Below are 22,410 nucleotides of genomic sequence, written 5' to 3' on the forward strand. Positions count from 1 at the left end.
GGGGCGCAGGCGGCTCGCGGTTCCTGGCCCTGGCCCGCGGGCTGGAGGCGCCAAGGAGGGCGGCAGTGGCTGCGACCCATGTAACTCAGGGGCGGAGGGTGGCTGCAGCCGTCCTTCGAGAGACTTGCCTTCTGGCCCTGGGGAAGCAATTTAAACGCTTCGCGGTGGGAGCCGGGATAAAAGTTCCACTGGCGCAGGGAGCTTCGTGCTCACTTCTATCCGGTGCCGGCAGCCTGGGCCTTCTGCAGCCCCCAGAGCCCCCTCCCTCCCCAACCATAGCCTCTGGTAGCCGAGTAAGGATGAGAAAACCGAGGTGAGCCGACGCGGGAAGGCCCGGCTTTCATCCCTTAGGCCAGGGCTGATTGCTGGCCTGTCTTCTCAGAGCCTGGCACCTGCCCAGACTCCAGAGGGCACCCAGTAAGCAGTGAGTAAAAGACTGTCTGGCTGCGAACCCACTAGACAGGAGGGAAGGTTGAGGTTCAGAGAGAAGTCTCTTGCTTGTAAAAAGCAGCTGGGAGTTGTGACCCCAGGCCCGCCTTCAACAGCTTCTCTACCTCAGGAGTTTCCCAGCTTGGTCTGCCGGCTCCAAAGCCCTGATCACTGCAACCACAGCCCCAGTAAAAGAGCAAGTCCTGGGACCCATCCAAGGCAGTTGCTCCATAGTGAGCACTGACCCCAGAAGGGAGGACTCCCGGTCCTCAGCCGGCTCTGAACCTGGGGGAGGTGGGAGCCCCAAGCCTTGCCCAGCCGCTACCCTGGAGTCAGTGCTCCTTTTAATCACCATCCACTCTCAGCCCCTCTGCCAGTCAGCCCCTACCACCCCCTCAAGCCCATGGCAAGCAACAGTAGCTGTGAGTCCTTCTAGAAGGAAAAAAGGATCAAACCAATTCACAAACAAAGCCACAGCTCGATTCTCTCTTAAGCCCCTTAGTTCTCTGACACTTAAACCTGGGATGTGGCCCTTGATGGCAAAGGAGCCCCTGGTGAGCCACGTGGGGCTGGGTGTACATGGGTGGCTTGAGGCCCCTTCTAGATGGGAGGCGGTATCACAACTGGCCCCCCTCAGCCCTCTCACAGGACCAGCTGGGGGTCTCGTGGAGTCTCTGGGCCTCCCACACTAGCAGGAGGCAAGTGAGGAACACCTACACAATGACACCCTTGCAGCAGTTGTGTGGCCTTGGGGCGGTCACTCCCCACTGCAGCCTGTTTTCTCATTGGTAGGGTCGCGCTGGAAAGAGCAAGCATTCTGTTTTCACCTTCACGACTACCCTGTATGAAGTACCTGTGATTGTTATCTCAATGGTATGGGCAGAAACCTGCTGCACAGAATGACGGTGTATCTTTCCCAAGGCCACACAGCATGTGAGTGGCAGAGCGGAGCTAGAATCCAGCGTCTGAAGCTCTGGCTCAAACCCTCTGCTTTAGCTCCAGCCTGAGCTGAACTGAGGTCACAGTCCCAGGGTCACAGGCTGCTGGGACCTTTACTCCTTGCCGCAGAAATGGTTCCAGCCTAGGGGACAGACCCTTCCTAACTCACATGCACCAGTGACATGAGGGACAGTGAGGTCACAGCGCTCCTGAGAAGAAAACAGGGGCCCAAACTGCCAGCAGCACCCCGCCCCCCACCCCCACCGTCCTGCCACCAACAGCAGGGTGAGTGGTTGCCCAGAGGCAGAGACCAAGGTGAGGGAGGACTGGCCAGCTTCTGAATGAGCCCCATTCTGCCTGGACCCCTCCATCGGCCAGGGGGACCTTCAACCCTGCCCTGGCCCTTATCCTGCAGAGCAGTGCTGAGGGCCAAAGTGGGGCGTGGCCCAAAGGGATTTCCCCACCTGAGACTGGGGCACCATGGCCTTTGACTTTCATCTTACCCCCTGCCCACACCTAGGTCAGGGGTCCTCCAGGAGCCTTTGCACCTTCTAGGTAAGTGATCTTGGTGGCATTCCTAAAAACAAAGCAGCACCTAGGCCTGAGCAGGTGGAGAAACAAAGGCACTGGGATCTGAGACACTCATACCTTCCTGTTTTTTTTTTTTTTTTTAATTTGGAGTCTTGCTCTGTCACCCAGGCTGGAGTACAGTGGCACCATCACTGCAGCCTCTGCCTCCCCGGTTCAAGCAATACTCCTGCCTCAGCCTCCTGAATAGCTGGGACTACAGGCCCGCCACCACACCAGGCTAATTTTTGTATTTTAAGTAGAGACGGGTTTTCACCATGTTGGCCAGGCTGGTCTTGAACTCCTGACCTCAGGTGATCAACCCACCTCCGCCTCCCAAAATGCTGGGATTACAGATGTGAGCCACCGTGCCCAACAACATTCATATCTTCTAAATATATCAAGTCTGCCCCTTTCTCTCCACTTCCACTTCCTCCATACAGGGCCACCATCTTCTCTTACTGAGACCATTATAATTTCTTACTTAAGTCTCTTTGCTGGCTCCTCCACTTACCCTACTTGCCCCTCCAACATTTCCTCCCCAACAGCCAGAGAGGTTTTGTTTGTTTGTTTGTTTAAGAGATAGTTTCTTGGGGTCACAGGTATGGGTACTCCAGGGCCCAGCTCTGAGATGACTAATTTATTGGACACCTTGGATGACTGGCCTGGTGGAGGCCTGTGCCCAGGCAAAGGCCTAAGTCTTCCATACAGTGGAGAGGAAGACCTGGTAGGTTGAGACATCTTTGATAGGTGGTATAAAAGTCCTCAGTTTCTTTTCTTTTCTTTTCTTTTCTTTTTGTATTTTTCACTGATATATCTTAGTTATACATATTTTGGGGGTACATGTGATGTTTTGATCCGTGTATACAATGTGTAATCATCAAATCAGGGTAAGTCTTCAATTTCAGTGGAAGTACCAAGAGATCCATCTTGGTTTAGGTGTCTGAGCAATGTTTTATGTGTATAAGTTTTGCCTATCTTCCATCAAATTTACTTCTAAGAATTTTAATTTTTTGATGCTATCATACATGATATTTTTATTTTCCAATTGTTCCTGGCATATAAAATCAATTTTTGTAAATTAGGTTGATATTCTGCAACCTTGTTAAATTCACTTATTGACTCTAGTAGATTTTTGTAAATACCTTAGGATTTTCTAGGTAGACAGCAATGTTGTCTATGAATAGAAACAGTTTTACTTTCCCCTTTATTACCTTTGTACCTTTTTTGCTTGCCTTATTGCAATGCTCAGTATCCCCAGTAGAATGTTGAATACAATTGGTAAGAGTAGTTATCCTTGCCCTGTTCATGATCTTAGGGCAGAGGATTCATTCAGTCTTTCACTGTTAAGTACAATGTTAGCTGTAGGTTTTTCATAGTTTTTTTTTGTTTTTTTTTGTCAGAAGAAGTTCACTTTTCTTCCTTATTTATTAAAAGATTTTTACATAAATAGGTACTAAATTTTGTCAAATGCTATTTCTACACCTATTGAAATGATCATATGATTTTCTCCTTTATTTTATAAATGTGGTGTATTACATTGATTGGCTTTCAGGTGTTGAACCAACCTTGCATTCCTGGAAAAAATTAAATCTCAAATTGATTTTTAAGAAAAAAAGAAACAGAAGGGGAATCTTTGGGTTAAAAGAGCTATAAAAGATAAAATCAAGGCTGGGTGTGGTGGCTTATGCCTGTAATCCCACCACATTGGGAGGCTGAGATGGGCAGATTGCTGAGGCCAGGACTTTGAGACCAGCCTGAGCAACGTAGTGAAACCCTGTCTCTAGTCAAAATACAAAAACTTAGCCAGGTGTCATGGCGTATACCTGTAATCCCACCTACTCAGGTGGCTGAGGCACAAGAATTGCTTGAACCTGGGAAATGGAGGTTGCAGTGAGCCAAGACAGAGATTGCAGTGAGCCAAGATTGCACCACTGCACACTCCAACCTGGGCACAAAACGTGCTCTGTCTCAAAAATAAAATAAAATAAATCACAATGTTTAGATCTCATTTAGATCCTGATTTAAGTGCAAAAGAAATATTTTTATTTTTATTTTTATTTTTATTTTATTTTATTTTATTTTTTTGAGACGGAGTCTCGCTCTGTCGCCCAGGCTGGAATGCAGCAGCGTGGTCTCGGCTCACTGTAAGCTCCGCCTCCTGGGTTCATGCCATTCTTCTGCCTCAGCCTCCCGAGTAGCTGGGACTACAGGCGCCCGCTACCATGCCCGGCTAATTTTTTGTATTTTTAGTAGAGACAGGGTTTCACTGTGTTAGCCAGGATGGTCTCGATCTCCTGACCTCGTGATCTGCCTGCCTTGCCTTCCCAAAGTGCTAGGATTACAGGCGTGAACCCCCGCACCCAGCAAGAAATATTTTTATAAGCAATTGGAAGTTTGAACACTGATGAGATATTCAATAACAGCAAGACAGAATTACTATTGATTTTTTAGGTGTAATAATAATGATATTGTAGTTATTTTTCTTTTTTGAGACAAGGTCTCCTCTGTCTCCCAGGCTGGAGTGCAGTGGCACGATCTTGGCTCACTGCAGCTCCACCTCCCGGGCTCAAGTGATCCTCCCACCTCAGCCTCCTTAGTATCTGGGACTACAGGCACATGCCACCACACCTGGCTAATTTTTGTATTTTACTAGAGATGGGTTTCATCATGTTGCCCAGGGTGGTCTTGAACTCTTGGCCTCAAGCAATCTGCCTACCTCGACCTCCCAAAGTGCTGGGATTACAGGCATGATCCACTGCACCCAGCTTGTAGTTATATTTTTATTGAAAGATTTGTAAAGTTTTAGAGCTATGTACTGCAATATTAATGAATAAAATGGTTTCTGAAGCAAGGTTTTGATGGTCCCCATGACTCTTAGGATCAAATCTCAATGGCTGTACTTCCTCCTCTGCCCTTGCCCACTATACTGCTGCTGCTGGCCTGGCTGTGGTTGTTTCAACGTGTCAAGCCCTTTTTGCCATGTGGTCTTTCCACACACTGCTCCTTAGTGATGCCTCTCTTATCCGTTTCCTCCCCCACCAGATCAGTTGCTTATCATAAGCTCTGATACTGGCACAGAGCAGAGGGCTGAGGCCTCCAGCAAGAAAATGGAAGAATGTGAGCGCTCTGGTTCCTGCTGTCTCTCCCCACTGCTCTTATCTTAGCCTGGATGACTGTGACCTCTCACATGCACCTCTGCAGGAGACACCTCACCTATCCTCCTGCCTGTGCTCACCATCCCCTCTGCTCCATGCTCCACATTGCAGCTGGGGGCTTTTCTAAGAGTCAGCTCTGACCTTTTCTTTTTTTGAGATAAGTCTCGCTCTGTCGCCCAGGCTGGAGTGCAGTGGCACAATCTCGGCTCACTGCAATCTCTGCCTCCTGGGTTCAAGCAATTATTCTACCTCAGCCTCCAGAATAGCTAGGATTACAAGCGCCCACCACCGCACCTGGCTAATTTTTGTATTTTTAATAGAGATGGGGTTTCACCATGTTGGCCAGGCTGGTCTCGAACTCAACCTCAGGTGATCCGCCCACCTCGGCCTCCCAAAGTGCTGAGATTACAGGCGTGAGCCACCGCGCCTGGCCTCAGCTCTAACTTTGGTGGCCACTTGTCTGAGTGGCTACAGGGCAAGCTTAATGGATGTGACCTCATCAAATGCCCCCAGCCACCTAAAGGCATAGATACAGCCTGTGTACAGAGCCCTGGAGTGGGCTTCCTCTTGCCTCCGTTTCTCGCCTCTGCCACCCAAGGGCTCTGGACCTGCTGGGCATGAAGGGGCCTGGGTGTGTAGAGACTTCAAGGATCTCACCCTGAAACCTCCTTGTGGTTGGCACCAGAAGCCCCTTTGCCACTGCCCAAGCCTGGGCATTGGCCCTGGGAAAAGAGAGTGTCCTCCAGGCCAGACCCTAGGTTGCCAGTCCTCGCCCACAGGAACACAGAGTCCAGTTGTTGGGTTCGTGGAAAACCCACATCAGGGAGTTCAATGCCTGACCTGCAGGCCTGTTTTCCACCCCTGATGGTGCAAACAGACTCGCAGAGGTCAGGTGGCACCAGGTGGCTGGGCAGCTTGGACAGAGTCTTGGCCAATGACAGCTGGCAGCTAGAAAAAAAGAAGTGGCAAACACCCTTTTTGGATGGAAAATACTCTCTGGCTCTGGCTGTGGCTTGCTTGGGAGGGGCCTCCTCTGCTCGGTAACCTTCCTTAGGGACGGGGTAAGCAGTTGGAGTGTAGGGGAGGAAGGGACTGGGTCAGAATCTACCTCCAAGGCCTGGTCTGCCTTGGGCTTTCTGTGTGACCTTGGGTAAGTCACTCCTTTCCCCCGGCCTCCGCTCCATAGCCTCAAATGGAAAAGGAGGGAAAAGTGGGGAGGCAGGGGGCTAAATAGACACTCCCTTTTTAGCTCCTCAGATCTTGAATTGCCAAGGGCCCTTGTCTTCAGCCTGCCCCTGGCCCTCTCTCTCTTCCCCCTTCCTTGGAAAGTGGAGGCAGGGGAGCCTGGTGGTCAGAGCCCAGGACTCTTGAGTCAGATGGACCTGGGTTGAGTCCTTCTCTTCCCCTCTAGGCTGTGTGAGATGAGATAAGTGGCTTCCTTCTCTGAGCTCTCCTTCTCTCATTTGTGAAATGGGGATGCTGTTTCTTGGCTCTGGAGCTCCCGGAAGGACTAAGTAAACCCAAGTTGCCAGGCACGGTGGCTCGCGCCTGTAATCCCAGCACTTTGGGAGGATGAGACAGGCGGATCACGAAGTCAGGAGATCGAGACCATCCTGGCTAACATGGTGAAACCCCATCTCTACAAAAAAAAAAAAAAAAAAAAATTAGCTGGGCGTGGTTGGTGGCGGATGCCTGTAGTCCCAGCTACTCTGGAGGCTGAGGCAGGAGAATGGCATGAACACAGGAGGCGGAGCTTACAGTGAGCCGAGATCGCGCCACTGCACTCCAGCCTGGGCGACACAGTGAGACTCCGTCTCAAAAAAAAACAAAAAACAAAAAAAACCTCAAGTCTGTAAGACACTGGACAAAGACTTAACAAGTAGTAGTTTTACAAATATGGAAGGCCTGGGTGAGACTGGGAGCGGCCTGCAGGAGACAGCAGGGGTGAGAGAGGAGTGGCACCTCCCCTCTGTGGGTTTCCGCCTCTGCATCACCTCCACAAAGTCTCCAGCTCCATAAAAAATTAACAGCCTAGCGAAGAGCAGCGCTCCAGTTCTGACCCGTTGACCTCTGGCGTTGCACAAAGAGGGGCGTTCGGCCCAAGGAAGGCCCTCACAGGTGGACCCTGGACGAATAGGGTACAGGAGGGCCTGGGAAGCCCCTCCCGCACTTCTTCCCGCCTCCTCTAATGTCTCCACCCAGCCTGGACTTCCATCATCAGTAATTTCTGTGGTTTAAACCCGAGATCAGCAAACTCTGGTCTGAACTTGTTTTTGTAAAGCCTGCGTGCAAACTAAGAATGGCTTTTACATTTGTAAATGGTTGAAAAACATCAAAAGAAGAATATTTCATGGCACATGAAAATGATAATAAATTTGAAATGTAAGTGTCCACAAATAAAGTTTTATTGGAACACAGCTGTGCCCATCTGTTCATGGGTCCTCCAGGGCTGCTTTTGTGCTGCAATTGCAAAGGTAATTCATTTTGACAGAGCTTGAATGTCCCGCAAAGCAGAAAGTACTATCTGGCCCCTAACAGAAAAACTTTGCAGACTGGTTTGAAGGAAACCTACAGTAAGAAGCGCCCTGGAGAAGGTTCTACTGGAGCTGTTAGGTGGGAATCAAGAGTCCCAGTTTGACCATTAACCAGTCACACCTCAGTCAAGTGACTGGATCATGTTCCCTCCCTGTACCCCCCTTTCTGCATCTGTAAAATGGACACAGCGATTTTTTCTCTGTGTACCCAGAACAGCTCTGTTAAGACAGCCTGATTGTCATTCATCTCTAGAAGGAACTAACTCAGACAACTTTCGTTATTGCCCAGATGAGAGGGAGGGGACAATTAGGGGGAGTTGACCATGTCACACTAAGTAGGAGGAACAGGGAGAGAGGAACTCTTTTCTTCAGAACCATATGCAAAAGACAACCTCTCTCTCCCAGAGGCTGTGTCAGGGGCAGCTGGCAACAAAGAGGCCACCAGGCAGGGGCTGCTGCCAGCCCAGGGAGAAGGGCAGGAATGGGAGGAGAAGGACAAACAGCAGCGTGGGCTTCTGCCAAGCTCCGTTTCACCTACACTCCTCCCGAGACCCGGCACACTGGAGATAGGCCAACACGCAGATATGCATTGACTTTCTTAAAAACCATTTTCGTTAGAGATGGGGTCTCGATCTCTCACCCAGGCTGGAGTGCAGTGGCCAAATCATAGCTCACTGTAGCCCCAAACTCCTGGGCTCAAGGATCTTCCCTCCTCAGCTTCCCAGGTAGCTGGTACTACAGGCATGCACCACCACACCTACCTATACATGTACTCTTGTATAGGTCACTCATCAAAGCCAAAGTCCCTGTGGTGGCCCAAAGACCTCACAGGATCCACCCCACCCCCTTGACCTTTCTGTCTTCCCTTTCTCCCACCTCATTCATCTCCAGCCTCCCCAACCTCCTGGCTGGACCCTCCTGCCTGAGGGCCCTGACACTTGCTGTCCCCTCTTCTGGAACACCTTACCCTCTATTTCGATGGCCGTGTAACTTTCTCTTTCACCTTCTTCAGGTCTCTTCTCAGATGCCACCTGCTCGGTGAGGCCTGCCCTGACCGCCTATTAAAACTATCCCAGGGGCAGGGCACAGTGGCTCACATCTGTAATTCCAGCACTTTGGGAGGCTGAGGCGAGTGAATCACTTGAGGTCAGGAGTTTGAGACCAGCCTGGCCAACATGGTGAAACCCCGTCTCTACTGAAAATACAAAAATTAGGCCAGGCGCGGTGGCTCACGCCTGTAATCCCAGCACTTTGGGATGCTGAGGTGGGTGAATCACCTGAGGTCAGCAGTTCGAGACCAGCCTGATCAACATGGAGAAACCCTGTTTCTACTAAAAATACAAAATTAGCCGGGCATGGTGGTGCATGCCTGTAATACTAGCTACTCGGGAGGCTGAGGCAGGAGAATGGTGTGAACCCGGGAGGCGGAGCTTAAAGTGAGCCAAGATCGCGCCACTGCACTCCAGCCTGGGCGACAGGGCCAGACTCTGTCTCAAAAAAAAAAAAAAAAAAAAAAGACTACTTAGGAATTGTTGCACTACACTTCCATCCATCCATTCGTCCAACAAAGGCCCTTCCTGTAGATGAATTAGATGAATTATTAAGGCCAGGGCCTAGAAATGGCCCTTGCCTTCAGTAATCCATCCCCCAGAAGGGGAGATGCTATCAGGAAAAAGATAGCTCAGAAGAGGACTGCAAGTGAAAGCCAGGGGTGAGCTGCAAAGGATACAAGATGACAAGCAAGCCATAAAGAAGCCCACTGTAGGAGTCTATGACTGGAAAGCGACAAGAGTTAGAAGATAAAAATAGGCTGGGGTAAGCCAGGTGCAGTGGCACATGCCTGTAATCCCAGCACTTTGGGAGGCTGAGGTGGGCGGATCCTTTGAACCCAGGAGTTCCAGACCAGACTGAGCAACATAATGAAACCTCATCTCTACAAAACATTTAAAAAATTAGGCCGGGCACGGTGGCTCATGCCTGTAATCCCAGCACTTTGGGAGGCCGAGGCGGGCAGATCACCTGAGGTCAGGAGTTTGAGACCAGCCTGACCAACATGGAGAAACCCCATCTCTACTAAAAATACAAAATTAGCTGGGCGTGGTGGCGCATGCCTGTAATCCCAGCTACTCGGGAGGCTGAGGCAGGAGAATCACTTGAACCCAGGAGGCGGAGGTTGCGGTGAGCCGAGATAGCACCATTGCACTCCAGCCTGGGCAACAAGAGTGAAACTCCAACTCAAAAAAAAAGAAAAAAAAATTTAGCCAGGTGTGGTGGTGCATGCCTGTGGTCCCAGATACTCAGGAGGTTGAGGTAGGAGGATCGCTTGAGCCTGGGAGGCAGAGATTGAGGTGAGCAGAGATCACGCCACTGCACTCCAGCCTGGGTGACACAGCGAGATCCTATCTCAAAATAATAATAATATCACACTGGTATTTTCCTAAGGGAGTAGATATGAGGTGTTCTTGCCACAAAAATAAGTATATACAAGATGATGGGTATGTTTTAATTTTTTCAAGCCCACACAAAATCCAAATGGATATATTAATTGGTTTGACTATAGTAACCATTTCATTATGTGTATCAAAGCATCATGTTGTATGCCTTACATATATACAAAACATTAATAATTAATATAAAGGCCAGGCATGGTGGCATGTGCCTGTAGTTTCAGCTGCTCTGGAGGCTGAGGCGGGAGGATCGGGAGGCCAGGAGGTCGAGGCTGCAGTGAGCCACGATCATGTCATTTGCAACTCTAGCTTGGGCGACAGGACAAGACCCTGCCTCTAAAAAGTAAGAATTATTTTTTTTTGCCACCGGCTGTTGCTGTCTTTGCAACACATTTACTCCTCATTTAATAGCCCCCACAGCCCTATGGGGGAAGGGAGGGCCCTATTGCAAGAGTTTATGGATTGGAAAACTGAGGCCAGGAGGTGCCTGAGGCAGCCCTACTCCTAAGGAGAGGAGGCTGGTAGACTCAAACTGCAGTGCTCCTGGATCAGAACAGAAGGCATGGTCTCCTTCCCAGCCCAAACCCTTCCCTACAAAGCGAAATAATTAGACAAAGAAACCAAGTTGGTTAAAAAAAATCCTTTTATATTGCAACAGGGTTCAGAATGACACCACCAGGTGTGGCCGGGCGACAGCTGCTGCCACCGCTAACGCGGGGTCTGCCCCCTCTCCCGCGTGTCCAGGTGCCCTGTGTCCCTGTCCCGCTCCCACTGAGGGGCGGATCAGACCTGGAGGCTTCCCCGGGCCCTGCCTGCGGGACTGGCCACCCAAGGGCCGCCCTGGACGCCTCCCTCTGTGAGGTCAGGTCCTCGCCGTCGGGGGTCAAGGCTGTGCGCAGGGTCGTGTTGACCCAAGGTCTCGCTGACGCACGGGGCGGGAGACGATGACGCTCCGCTTGCCACAGCAGGTGGCGTGGACCAAGCTTCTCCTCGACCCCTTCCTCGGGGGTCACGCCAGGGCGGCGGCCAATGCCCTCTCCCGTTTAGTAGGGGTAGGGGGACACGGCGATGAGCAAAACGAAGACGCTTTGGTGGCGCGGTGCCGCAGCGCGCACGGTGAGCCGGTAGAGGCCCGCGCGGGTGAGCGCGCGACGGGTGTAGACTGCGCCAAGGCCCGCGCGCAGCGGACGCAGCGCGAAGGGGCTGCGGGGGTCGGGCTCCAGCATGCTGAGCTCGGTGCGGTTGGCGGGGACGCCGGCCTCGGAGAAGGCGGTGAGGCGGGCCACGTCGTGGTGGGCGCGCACGCCCAGGGGCAGCGGCAGCAGCCGGTACTGCAGCGTAGAGGGGCCGCCCCTGCCGCAGTCCTGCGAGCAGCGCCGGAAGCACGTCCTGCGGGAGGCACAGACACACGGACAGGCGGACTCGGGGGTGCGGTCGGAGCGTGGCCCATCCGCGTAACTCAGACCTCCCTGCCAGCCCCTGCAGTTCCGCCCACGCGCTGCCCGTCCTTCTTCCGCAGAGCCCCACACGCCTTCTCTGCAGGCTCCCACGCTAGCCCGTTTTAGAGTTCAACAAACTGAAGCCCAGAGAAGCCAGAGGCCTGCCCTTTCAGGGTTCCTCCAGCGGACTTTCGGGATCCATGCCCCAGGGAAGCCCAGCAGACACAGGGGAGCGATGTGCCCCTGGGCCAAGTCACCCAGTCGATTTGCCCTGCGGGGGCGGGGTTGGAGGTGGAGACTGCGCTTAGCCTTGCCGCGGGCATCTGCTTCCAACCCCAGCCTACGTTTCTAGTTGTAAGGCCTGGGGCAGGTCACCCGCCGGGAGAAACCTTTCCAGGGCAGCAGCTGCTACCCCTAAGGTCCCCATGTCTCCGTGTGTCTTGATGAGTGTCCGTGGCCGCTGTGAGTGGCGTGGAGGAGATGGGTTTGGTGCTGGCGTGTCTGAGTTTTGTCCTGGGGTTGTGTGTGAGTCTGCATGGTGGTCCTGTGTCTGGGGTTTGGTGTGTGTGCTCCTGTGTCCCCGTTCTCTCCCACTCTGGCCTCTCCCTGCCCCCAGGGTTCCGTGCGTTCCTGCCTGCATCACTTGTGTGGGGAGTGACAATGACAGGGCCAGCCTGCACCCCCAGTGACTGAAAAATGTGCTTTTCCTGAGGGCACAAGGCCCTGCCAACTCAGCCCTTACCCAGGGCTGGGGCCCTGCCGGTAGGTGGCAGGACAGGGTGTGTCCACACACTGGTAGCTGCCACGGGTGTTGAAGCACATCTGGCCGGGTCCACACTCGATGCTCTCCTCCTCGCACTCGTTGATGTCTGGATGGGGAAGTTGGTGAAGCAGGGGAGGGAGATGAAAAGATGGAGCAAAGGAGAAGGGGGGAGTGCGTGGGGAGAAGTACCTTTGGGGGACCAGTGAGGTGAGCAGCCCTTCTCCCTTTGTCCCCAGCCAGTCTGACCCATGACCACCCAGCTGGAGGCCTGCAGCACCTTCTCATCTCCCTGGGGGGGCCAGGGCTTTCCAGGGCGTGTAGGTGGGCACCGTGGGGGCCTCCTGAGCAAGTGCTGGGTAGGAGGGCCTGGGAGAGATAGGGCTTTCCCTGGGTGGCTGCTTTGCCTGAAGACCCAGAGTGCCCACTGCCCACGGGCAGAGCCCCTGATCCTGTCTTCCTCAGTGGAAGCCCCACCCTTCTCAGAGGATGTTCAGTGACCTCCATGGCAGCATGAGGGACAGAGACAGGCAGGGCAGGCATGGTTCCTGTTCTTTAGAGTGGAGGAAGCAGCATGACTGGCCCCAGCCCCGTTTGTGCACACCAGGGATACTGTGCCGGGTTTGGGAGTTAGAGACACTTACTATACCAGCAGCAGCAGCTGTGCGGCTCTGTGCTCAACCTCCACAGCTCTCATCCCAGCTATCTGAGGGGGGACTGTGCTAGCCCCATTTAACCAGGAGGCCGGAGGCTTAGAGAGGTGAAGTGAGTTTCCCAGGGACACACAGCAGTGCTAGGATTGGCCTTGCAGGGCTGCTTTCAGAGCCTGCCCGCGTAATCTCAGAGCTCCTGTTTGGAGCATGGGCCCTGGCGTGGCTGTGGGAGCCTGGGGTGTTCACGGAACCCCTCTGAGCCTGCCTCCCCGCCCCACCTCACAGGATAGTTGTGAAGGGGCTGGAGTGAACGGAGTAGGTAAGATGCCACATGTCCCATCCCACGCTGCCTGCCCTAGCCCCACGGGTGTTTGGGCGGTGGCCTGAGCCCGGCTCACCCTGGCAGTTCTTCCCGCTGGGGAGCAGACGGTAGCCGGCGGGGCACAGGCACTGGTAGCTGCCCTCAGTGTTGCGGCAGGCGTGCTGACACAGGTTCCTCACGCGGCACTCGTCAAGGTCTGGCCCAGGCATGGGAGTGGGGCAGGTGGGGGATGGGGGCAGAGAGACGCACTGAGCCACAGACACCAACGTGGCCACACACCTGCCCGCTGGGCTCTGGAGCTGCCCTGCTCCTTCTCCCTGTCCTGCCCCTCCCAGCCCATGTTCAGGGGTTGGGGGAGTCCCTGGGCTTGGTGAGAGGGAGGAGCCCCACCTTACCTACCCCGTGCTCACCGAGGCATAGAAGGAGCAAGCAGCACCACCCCGCAGACCCCTCCGTCCAGGCAGGAATGCCGAGGCATCAGCCCTGGGGCAGGCCACCTCCTCTTTGTCCCTCTCTGCAAGGTCCAGGGGCCGTCCCCCACCCCCACCCCCCTCTACCCAGCAGTCCCTTGTCACATTCTCATGTCTACCTGGAACATTCTCCTTCACCCCTGAAAATCTCCCTCCCTGACTGCTTTCCCTCTGAGTGCTAAGAGGAGTGTTTCTCAAAGGGGGTTCCCAGGACCACTTGCCTAGGATGCCCTTCCTCTGGGCAAAGTGTCCTGAAGTCAAATGGTTTAAAAAATAGTCCACACCATCTTGGAAGCCCCCTGCCCAATAGCACAGCCAAGGCTCTGAGACACCCTGCATTGGAGAAGCCACCATCCACCACACCACTCACCCCACTTGCCTGGAAGGTCTGGGTTTCTGAACTCGGTGGGTGGCACCTGCACACCCACCCTAGGGGCCCAAGAGCCCATAATGGCAGTGTCCCATGGATGGTCAGGGCCTGGCCTTACCTGTGCAGACTCCGTTCTGCCTGATGAAACCAGGAGGGCACCAGGCCCGGCCCACACTGCTCAGGGCCATGGGACCCGGACGGAGAGAGACCCAGGCGTGGTAGGAGGTACCGGGGATCGAGGCCCAGGGCCGCAGCCAGGGCAATAGAGGGCCTCGGTGGCTGACGGTGGTCACATTTTGTCCATTCCGCTCCAGTGAGGTGCAGGCCTTGCCGTCGCGAAGGAGGGTCTGGCCTGGGGGGCACAGGCAGCGGTAGCTGCCCTGGAGGTTGTGGCACTGGTAGGCGCAGGCCTTGGGCAGCTGCAGGCACTCATTGACATCTGCAGAGGGGTGGGGTCAGGTGTGTGCACAGGTGGCCCAGGTTCCCCTGCAGCCTGCAGCCATTGCCTGGCCCTGCCTTCTCTCTTGTTGGCACTCCCTAGAATCCAGCCACTCCCATGCTGCATGTGAGCCACACTGCATCCCCCTCTCCCGGACCAACTCCAGCCTCCTCTCTGATTCCACCTACAGCTCCCAGAGGCCCAGCCTCCCCAGCTCTCAGCCTCGTCCCAGACTCCAGCTCCCCCTCAGCCCTTCAGTGCCCCAGTTAGATCCATTCCCTCTCCTAAGCCTCTCTGAGATATACCCACTTGCCTCCACAGTCCTCCCCCTCCTGAAATTCCCCAGAAGATGACCCCACAGGGTCAGGCTGAGGTTTTGGTGCACAGGTAGGCACCCAGTGAGTGCAAAGTATCGGCTGCTGTTTGGTTATTCTCAGAACTCAACAGCACTGGCGACTTAGACACCCTCAGCCCTTGAGCTGGGGGTGCTGGCCAGAGGGTGGGTGTCCCCGTACCTAGGCAGGGCAGGCTGGGGCCCTGCATCCGGTAACCCCTGGGGCAGCTGCAGCGGTGACCGCCTGGGGTGTTCTCGCAGAGCTGGTTGTAGTGACAGTCATCCAACCCCTCCAGGCATTCGTCCACATCTGGGAGGCAGGGGCATGGTCGGTGGTGGGGAGGTCTAGCCCAGGGCCCCTCCCCCAAGGGACGGACCATCCCCCTCCATATCTGGGCCTCCTCCCTGTCCCCTTCTCCAGTTTCAGTGCCACCAGGCTGCATGGCCGCCCTCGCAGCACCTCCCCCCGTTATACCAGGTTGGAGGTCAACAGGGTTCCAGGTCCCAGAGAAAGGAAGGGGCTGAAAGGCCCTTTGTGGGCAGAGTCCTGGGTTCTGCTGAGCTCTCCATATTCTAGCCCTTGGGCAAGGAACTCTCCCTCTCTGAGCCTCAGTTTCCTCATCCGTAAAGAGGGTAAAGATGTGACCTCTTCATGGGGTCGTGGTGAGGAGGGGAGCCTGGTATGTGGGAAGAGCTAAGAAAGTGGTGAGAAAGGAGGAAATGCGGCAGGAAGGGCGGCAGGCAGGAGAGCCTGGTGAGTAGTCGGGCACTCCAAGGGCCCTGGGGGCCACAGAGGTGCGATGGCTGATCCCCTTGGGTCAGGCTCCACCATGCTTCCCTCTCCACCGTGCAGTCTCTCAGAGGAGCCGGGTGGACCCACGGTCCTACAGCCATAGACTGTTAGAACGGGAAGGACCATTGAGGTCACCCGTCCAGGGGTGGCACCTAAGTTTTATCTCAAAGGCTGACTGAACCTGTTCCATGGTGGCTGCAGGGGCTGCTGGGTCAAGAAGGATTCAGAGGTGGTCTCTAGCTGGGCCTTGATTCATATGGGGGAACAGAACGGATGGCAGCAGAGGGAGCATGTGTTTGCCATCCCTGACCCGGCTCCCTCTTTATCAAGCAGACAAGACGCTGAGGTCCAGAAAGAAAACACTCCTGTCAAAGAAGGTGCCAGCTGCCAGGAGCCAGGGGAGGGCTCAGACCTCCAGAGCCTGGCACAGGCTTTGTCCCCAGCCTTGCTGTACTCCTTCTGCCAAGAGTCCCAGTCTTCCTGGAAGCCCAGAGCCCAGTGACACACAGCCCCCTATCAGCTGATCCCTGGCAACCTCTGGGTTTCCAGGAGTATGGACAGGCCGCATGCTGTGCCCCCATCACCTTCACAGCCGGCCCCATCAGCAGCCACCCGGAAGCCAGGCCCACAGTCAGGGAGGCAGCGGTAGGACCCGAGCAGGTTCACACAGCGCTGTCCCTCTCGGCAGAAGTGAGCATCCCACGCACACTCGTCCACATCTGGGGGCAGATCAGGGCAGACGGCTGTGTGAACATGATCACCAGGCCGGCCTCGCCACCTGACCCTGGCCAGGCCTATCCACAGAGGCTTCGTCCGCAGGCCCAGGAGCCACTGGCAGGAAGGCCCCCACCCCTTCTGCTAGCTCTTTCCATTGTCCTGCTCCCTATCCCAAAACACAGGGCCCACTCCAAGGGACCAGAGTGCTTGGGCCTGCAGCTTCCAATGCAAGGCTGCAGACAACATCCCCTTGGGCACCCGGCTTGGAGCCCAGTGGAGACTTGGCAGCACCAGGCCCTCCTGGTGAGAGTGCAGGGATGCAGACTGGGGGTCAGCGTCAGCACCATCACCTGAGGTCAGATTTGTCATCCAGCAACATTGCTGAGGGGGACAACTCACTTGCCAGTCTCAGTCAATTGGAAATGATGCTGAGTGTTGGGAGAGCTTCCGAGGCCTGTTCAGGCTCAGAATGCGGTGAGCATGTGTAACCGCCCATATGTCTCTGGGGCTGCCCATCACCCCCTGATACCTGGGCCTCATTCATCTGCAGCTCCCATAGCAAGAAGGAGCCTGGTGGGGACATAGCATTGGGACCCCCAGGCTGACATCAAAACCCTCAAGAATTGGCCATCCCTGCAGGTCTGTGTCCCCAGCCAGGGTCCTGGCCCTGGGGACCCTTCTGCACACCTGGGTCAGGTCTGAGGAGCACGTCTCCTCCCTCCTCCCGGCAGCTCCCTCACCTCTGCAGTTCCTGTCATCCCAGGCCAGGGCGAAGCCAGTGGGGCAGGTGCAGGAGAAGCGGCCGGGTGCATTAAGGCAGGCATGGGAGCAGGGGCTAGGGCCTCCTGAGCACTCGTCCCTGTCTGGGGCAGGAAGGGGTCTGGTGGTCTCCGCTCCCAGGCCCTCTTGCCAGCTGGCTGGGAGAAGCCATCCATCCCAGGCTGAGAGGCCTCCCACATCCATGCCAGGGTTGGGGGCGCTCACCCACACAAAACGCTCCCTGGGAGTCCAGCTCAAAGCCCTCGGGGCAGCCGACCTCGTTCTCCTCTGCAAGGCAAAGAGGATAGACTCTAAGGACATGAGGGTGTCCTCTCCCAAGGCTGCCCTGGCCATAGCCCAGGCTCGCAGCTCCCCCACTGCCAGCTTAGCCAGGCAGAGCCAAGACGGTGCCAGAGAGTCAGCGAGCCCATTTCCTGCCCAGGCCTGTTGGAGGCGATGACTGCAGGGCACGCCCAGTCAAGGAAATGTGTCCTGAAGGGCTCCCAGTGGGGCTGGCCAGTGAGTCAGGCAGCCCCGGAAAAACCATTAAAATAAAACGCAGGAGGTCAACATGTGCAGAACGGCTCTCCTGAGACCATAGCAGCAATGCACAGAGACCGTGCGGAGGGGCAGAGGATAGCGTCAGACGGGCAGCAAAAGCAAAGGCAGGGGAGGGGTGAGCTGGGTTCTGGAGGCGGGAAGGACACAAGGCAGTCTAAATCAGGGGTGTCCTATCTTTCGGCTTCTGTGGGCCATGCTGGAAGAAGAAGAATTGCCTTGGGTCACACATAAAATACACCAACACTAAGGATAGCTGATGAGCTAAAAAAAAAAAAATCACAAAAAATATCATAATGTTTTAAGAAAGTTTATAAATTTGTGTTGGGCCGCATTCAAAGCTGTTCTGGGTGGCATGCGGCCTGTGGGCCACGGGTTGGACAAGCTTGGTCCAAATAAATTGTAGGGACAGCCAGCCTTGATGAGGCAGCCACTAGGTGCCAGGCTAGGGTTTTAGAGACAACATCTGTACGGCGACACCCTGCAAGGCAGGCGATGTCATTCCCGCTGTGCAGATGGGAACACTGAAGCTCCGAGAGGACCAGGACATTGCCCCCAAGGTCCCACAGCCAGAAAGTGGTGTACCTGGGATTTGAACTGGGGTCTGCCTGACCTCAAAGCGGTGTTCTTACCACTGTCTCTCATTCAATGTTCAAAACACTTTGGGACCTCAAATAATGTGAACGTGTGTATCTTTAGCATTCACTGGGTGAACAGAAAGCATGTTACTGTGGGTCTCTAGGGTTCCAACAGTGGTTCCCGGCTCCTTGGGTGGGGCCTCAGTGCAGGTGCCCTTGGGAGAAGAGGGTGGGGTGACTCAATTCCTGAATATCAGCCTGGGGTGGTTGGACCTTCACCTTGGGGCCTGGGGAAAGGATCCAGAGGTTGGAACAAGGGTGGCTTAGAGAGCTGTGTCCCTGTGAGGAGGGTGGGTGGATGGATGGGAGTGGGGACAGGCCAGGTGAGTAGGCCAGCCAGGTCGTCTCAGTCTGAAGTCTCTGGCCCATGGTCAGTGGATGTTAGGGGCAGGGGTGGATTCCAGCCACGTGCATTTGGGCCCCCTGGCAGGTTTTAGCTGGGGCAGTGGGGGTGGAACAAAGCAGAGGGGCCTCACCCGCCTGCAGGGCTGTAGTGAGCTGGAAGCGCAGGGCCTCGGCCTCTGGATCAAAGGCCGAGCTGATAGCTGAGGCCCGCAGGTGCTGCACCAGCTGGGGCTGGGGGCCCCGGGCCGCATTGTACTGGATGCTGTGGTTGCAGCGCAGGAACGAGGGGAGGCCGCCCTGGAAGAAGCGCTGTGTGGAGCCCACGAACAGCTGGCCAGGCCCTGTTTGCACGTAGTGCTCCTCAAAGTCCTGCAGGATGAAGAGGAGGGGAGGAGGAGGAGGGGTGGGGGAGAGGGAGAAAGGGGTCAGGGTTGGAAGGGGAGGAGGAAAATGCTGAGATTTCAACTCCCAAGCAGCCTGAGACCCTTACCCCAACTCAGGGGCTTGAGGAGGCTTGGGAGAAGACGGGGTGAGCCTTGGGAAGAGATGGGGTGAGCCTTGGGAACAGATGGGGTGAGCCTTGGGAGGAGATGGGGTGAGCCTCCCAGAGCCTCTTCTAACCAGCTGGGCTGCTCCGGGCAGCTCACCTCTCTTCAGGACTCGTGCTTTTGAACAAGAATACTCTGATCTGAAGTCGCAGGGCTCAGAGCATCCCTTCAAGGGCTTGAACTTGAGCCTGTTACAACTGCTCATCCTACCCTAAGTCCAAGGCTAGACTGTGACCCAGCCCTGCAGCGCTGTCAGAAGGGAGAGTGGGCCTGGCTGCTCAGGGGTGGTTGAGAGCCCGGCACCTTCATCTCTCTCACCTACCCTGTCTGCACACCCCAGGGCTTGACCCCCGACCTGCACTTGAAGATCTGCGTCAGCCAGGCTCTCGGGGACAACGCCATTGACCACCACGTCGAGGAGCAGGAGGCCATTGGGATCCAGGCCCCGGGCCACCTGGGTCATCGTGAGCAGCTCCCCTGCAAACCATCCCCATCCAGCCCAGAGTCACCACGGGAGGTCCTGGGCACAGGCTTTAGTCCTACCTGGCCCACCTGGGGGAGGCCCTGCTTACCTGTAGCAAACTCCACGTGTGACTCCTGCTGGAACCTGCCCCCAGTCAGGGAGTGGCCATTCAGGGCTTCCCCACTCTCTCTGGCCAGGGCCCAGTAGATGGGGGCGATGGTGACCACGAGCACCCGCATCAGAGGCCCTGGGTGGGGCAGGGCATAGAGGCCAGGTTAGAGCTGATCCTCAGGGCAGCCACCTCCTGTTCAAGGTCCCGTCATGGCTCCCCACTGCCCCCAGGAGAGCTCAGCCCCTTCCCTTGATGCCCATACTCAGCCTTGTGACTGCCATGCCAATTATTTAACCAGAATCAGGGATCTGGTGGAGGCAAATAATCTACTTCCTGGAGTAACTGAAATTAATAAATTTATACAAGGAAATGCTAGGCGACATAGTGAGACTCTGTCTCTACAAAAAATAAAAATATTAAGGACAGGCCGGGCGTGGTGGCTCATGCCTGTAATCCCAGCACTTTGGGAGGCTGAGGCGGTCGGATCACGAGGTCAGGAGATCAAGACCATCCTGGCTAACACGGTGAAACCCTGTCTCTACTAAAAATACAAAAAAAAAAAAAATTAGCCGGGCGCCGTGGCAGGCGTCTGTAGTCCCAGCTACTTGGGAGGCTGAGGCAGGAGAATGGTGTGAACCCGGAAGGCGGAGCTTGCAGTGAGCCAAGATCACGCCACTGCACTCTAGCCTGGGTGACAGAGCGAGACTCTGTCTCAAAAAAAAAAAATTAAAAAAAAAAAAAAAAAATATATATATATATATATATGGACATTAGCCAGGTGTGGTGGCATTCACCTATAGTCCTAGCTACTGGGGAGGCTAAGGTAGGAGGATCGCTTGAGCCTGGGAGGTTGAGGCTGCAGTGAGCTGTGACTGCACCACTTGTACTCCAGCCTGGGCAACAAAGCGAGAAGCAGTCTCAAAAAGAAAAAAAAAAAAGAAGAAATAAATGCATGTAGCTTGCTGATATTTAATTCAGTTCAACAAATACCGATTGAGGGCCCCGGGTCACCACAGAGCCAGGGACTCCACAGACTGTCATTACATATTTGCTGAGTTGAAGTGAACCAACTTTTCTAACTTGCAGATCCCTTCTGGACGAGCCCCGGTTTGTTCCAAACCGTTTGAAAAAAGAACCAAAAAATGGCCCTGGACGTGGATTCTCAGATCTTCTTCATGTGATGCCCCGCCCTCCACGCAGGGCCAGGTGGGGCCACGGACTGGGCAAGGGGAACACACCCGCTCCCCACTTGCTCCGAGTCAGGGACGGTGCCAGCTTTGCAAGGTTCACAGGAGCTGGCCAGGCCCCTGTGCATGGGCACCACCTTCCCAGCCTCTCTGTGCGTCTGTTTCATGGAACAAAGCCTGGCCCACGGGCTTGGGGCCAGATGCTTCTCCAGGCCTCACACTCCTGCAGCTAGAATAAGCAGCCATGTCTGGGCAGCGTCTCGCTTCATCTGCTGTCTGCTGACAGCCAGCTCAGAGTGACTTCCCCAGCAAAATCCCCTGACCCCACACTGCTCATGCAGGACCATGGCCAAGGGCAGCTTCAGAGGAGCTACTTTCAGTGAAGACTCCATGAATACTGCCCCTCCTGGACCCCCACGAGGGGCCAGGGATTCCTTGGGAAGGGAGAGACGGTGACGTCCACTGTCACAAGCTCTGCAAGTCTCTCAGAGCATTCATCGCTCAGACACCGTACATGAGAGCTCTGTGTGCAGGTGACTCTTCTTAGTCCTCTAGGTTTTCTAGGCAATTCAATTCTCCATGTTTCCCGCTTCCCGTCACCTCCAGCCTGCACCCCTCACTCATGACTGGAGATCCCTCCACTTCCATCAGCCTAAGCTTTAACTTAAATGGGGAAAAGCCTCAGGGAGCCGTCGGTGGCTTGGGAAACCACAATCTGAGCACCCGCACCCCCAGAACACTGACCGTTTCACACACTCTTGGTCTGACTGTAAATGCAGTTCCTTTGTTTTTGGGAGGTTGTGAGGGGGACAGGAAGTTGCCTGCATCTAAGTCCACTTTGGCTTGCACTTAGCTTTGAGAGATGGTCAGATGTGCTCTGGTCATCAGGCCCTGAGCAAGTCTCAGGGCACAGGCTCTGCCCCTCCTAGGTCCAGCATGTTCTGGAGGATGCTCGCTGGGCTGTGACAATGACCCAGAGGCAGGTGATGCTCTGCCTTCCACTCACCCACGTTTGCTGGGACATGGCGGATGCTGCTGTGGATGCTGCTGACCCCGGAGTGTGCCTCCTGCATCACGCTGGTGTTGAGTGTGGCCACACCAAATTTCCGGCCATTGATCACCCCAGTCATGCTGCCCCAGCTCCCCTGGGGCTCCCCTGTAAGGAAGGGAAAGAATGACAGTGCCACTGACTATCCACCCCGGGGCCCACAGCACAAGCAGGCTGTCATTCCCATTTCGTGAAGGAGTAAATGGAGGCTCAGAGAGTTCACCTCCACTTGTCCAAGGACACACAGCTAAGGGGTCATGGACTCAACGCCCAGGGGATCTTGGCTCTAAAAGGGAAGGGAGGCTGTTAGGAGGAACCCTGGGCTGGGGGCGGAGCTGGCTTCTAATTCTGGCTCTGCCATTCCTTAAAACCTGGCCACGT

At 55.1% G+C, this 22,410-nt stretch overlaps 1 protein-coding gene across 1 annotated transcript in view; it reads right to left on the reverse strand.

Annotated features, from left to right (window-relative positions):
- Positions 1–10,705: 10,705 nt before the first annotated feature.
- HMCN2 (hemicentin 2) overlaps positions 10,706–22,410 on the reverse strand; it is a 165,230-nt gene continuing 153,525 nt past the window's right edge. Inside the window, exons 87-98 of the mRNA XM_008975935.4 lie at positions 21,988–22,137; positions 19,792–19,929; positions 19,575–19,696; positions 18,803–19,040; positions 17,356–17,418; positions 17,112–17,234; positions 16,239–16,373; positions 15,043–15,171; positions 14,207–14,527; positions 13,325–13,444; positions 12,256–12,382; positions 10,706–11,463 (exon numbers count right to left, since the gene is read on the reverse strand). Coding sequence (XP_008974183.3) covers positions 11,118–11,463; positions 12,256–12,382; positions 13,325–13,444; positions 14,207–14,527; positions 15,043–15,171; positions 16,239–16,373; positions 17,112–17,234; positions 17,356–17,418; positions 18,803–19,040; positions 19,575–19,696; positions 19,792–19,929; positions 21,988–22,137 — 2,012 coding nt within the window. The 3' untranslated portion in view covers positions 10,706–11,117. The remainder of the gene's footprint in view (positions 11,464–12,255; positions 12,383–13,324; positions 13,445–14,206; positions 14,528–15,042; positions 15,172–16,238; positions 16,374–17,111; positions 17,235–17,355; positions 17,419–18,802; positions 19,041–19,574; positions 19,697–19,791; positions 19,930–21,987; positions 22,138–22,410) is intronic.

This window comes from Pan paniscus, chromosome 11 (assembly GCF_029289425.2).
Source record: "Pan paniscus chromosome 11, NHGRI_mPanPan1-v2.0_pri, whole genome shotgun sequence".
Classification (NCBI taxonomy): Eukaryota; Metazoa; Chordata; class Mammalia; order Primates; family Hominidae; genus Pan; species Pan paniscus.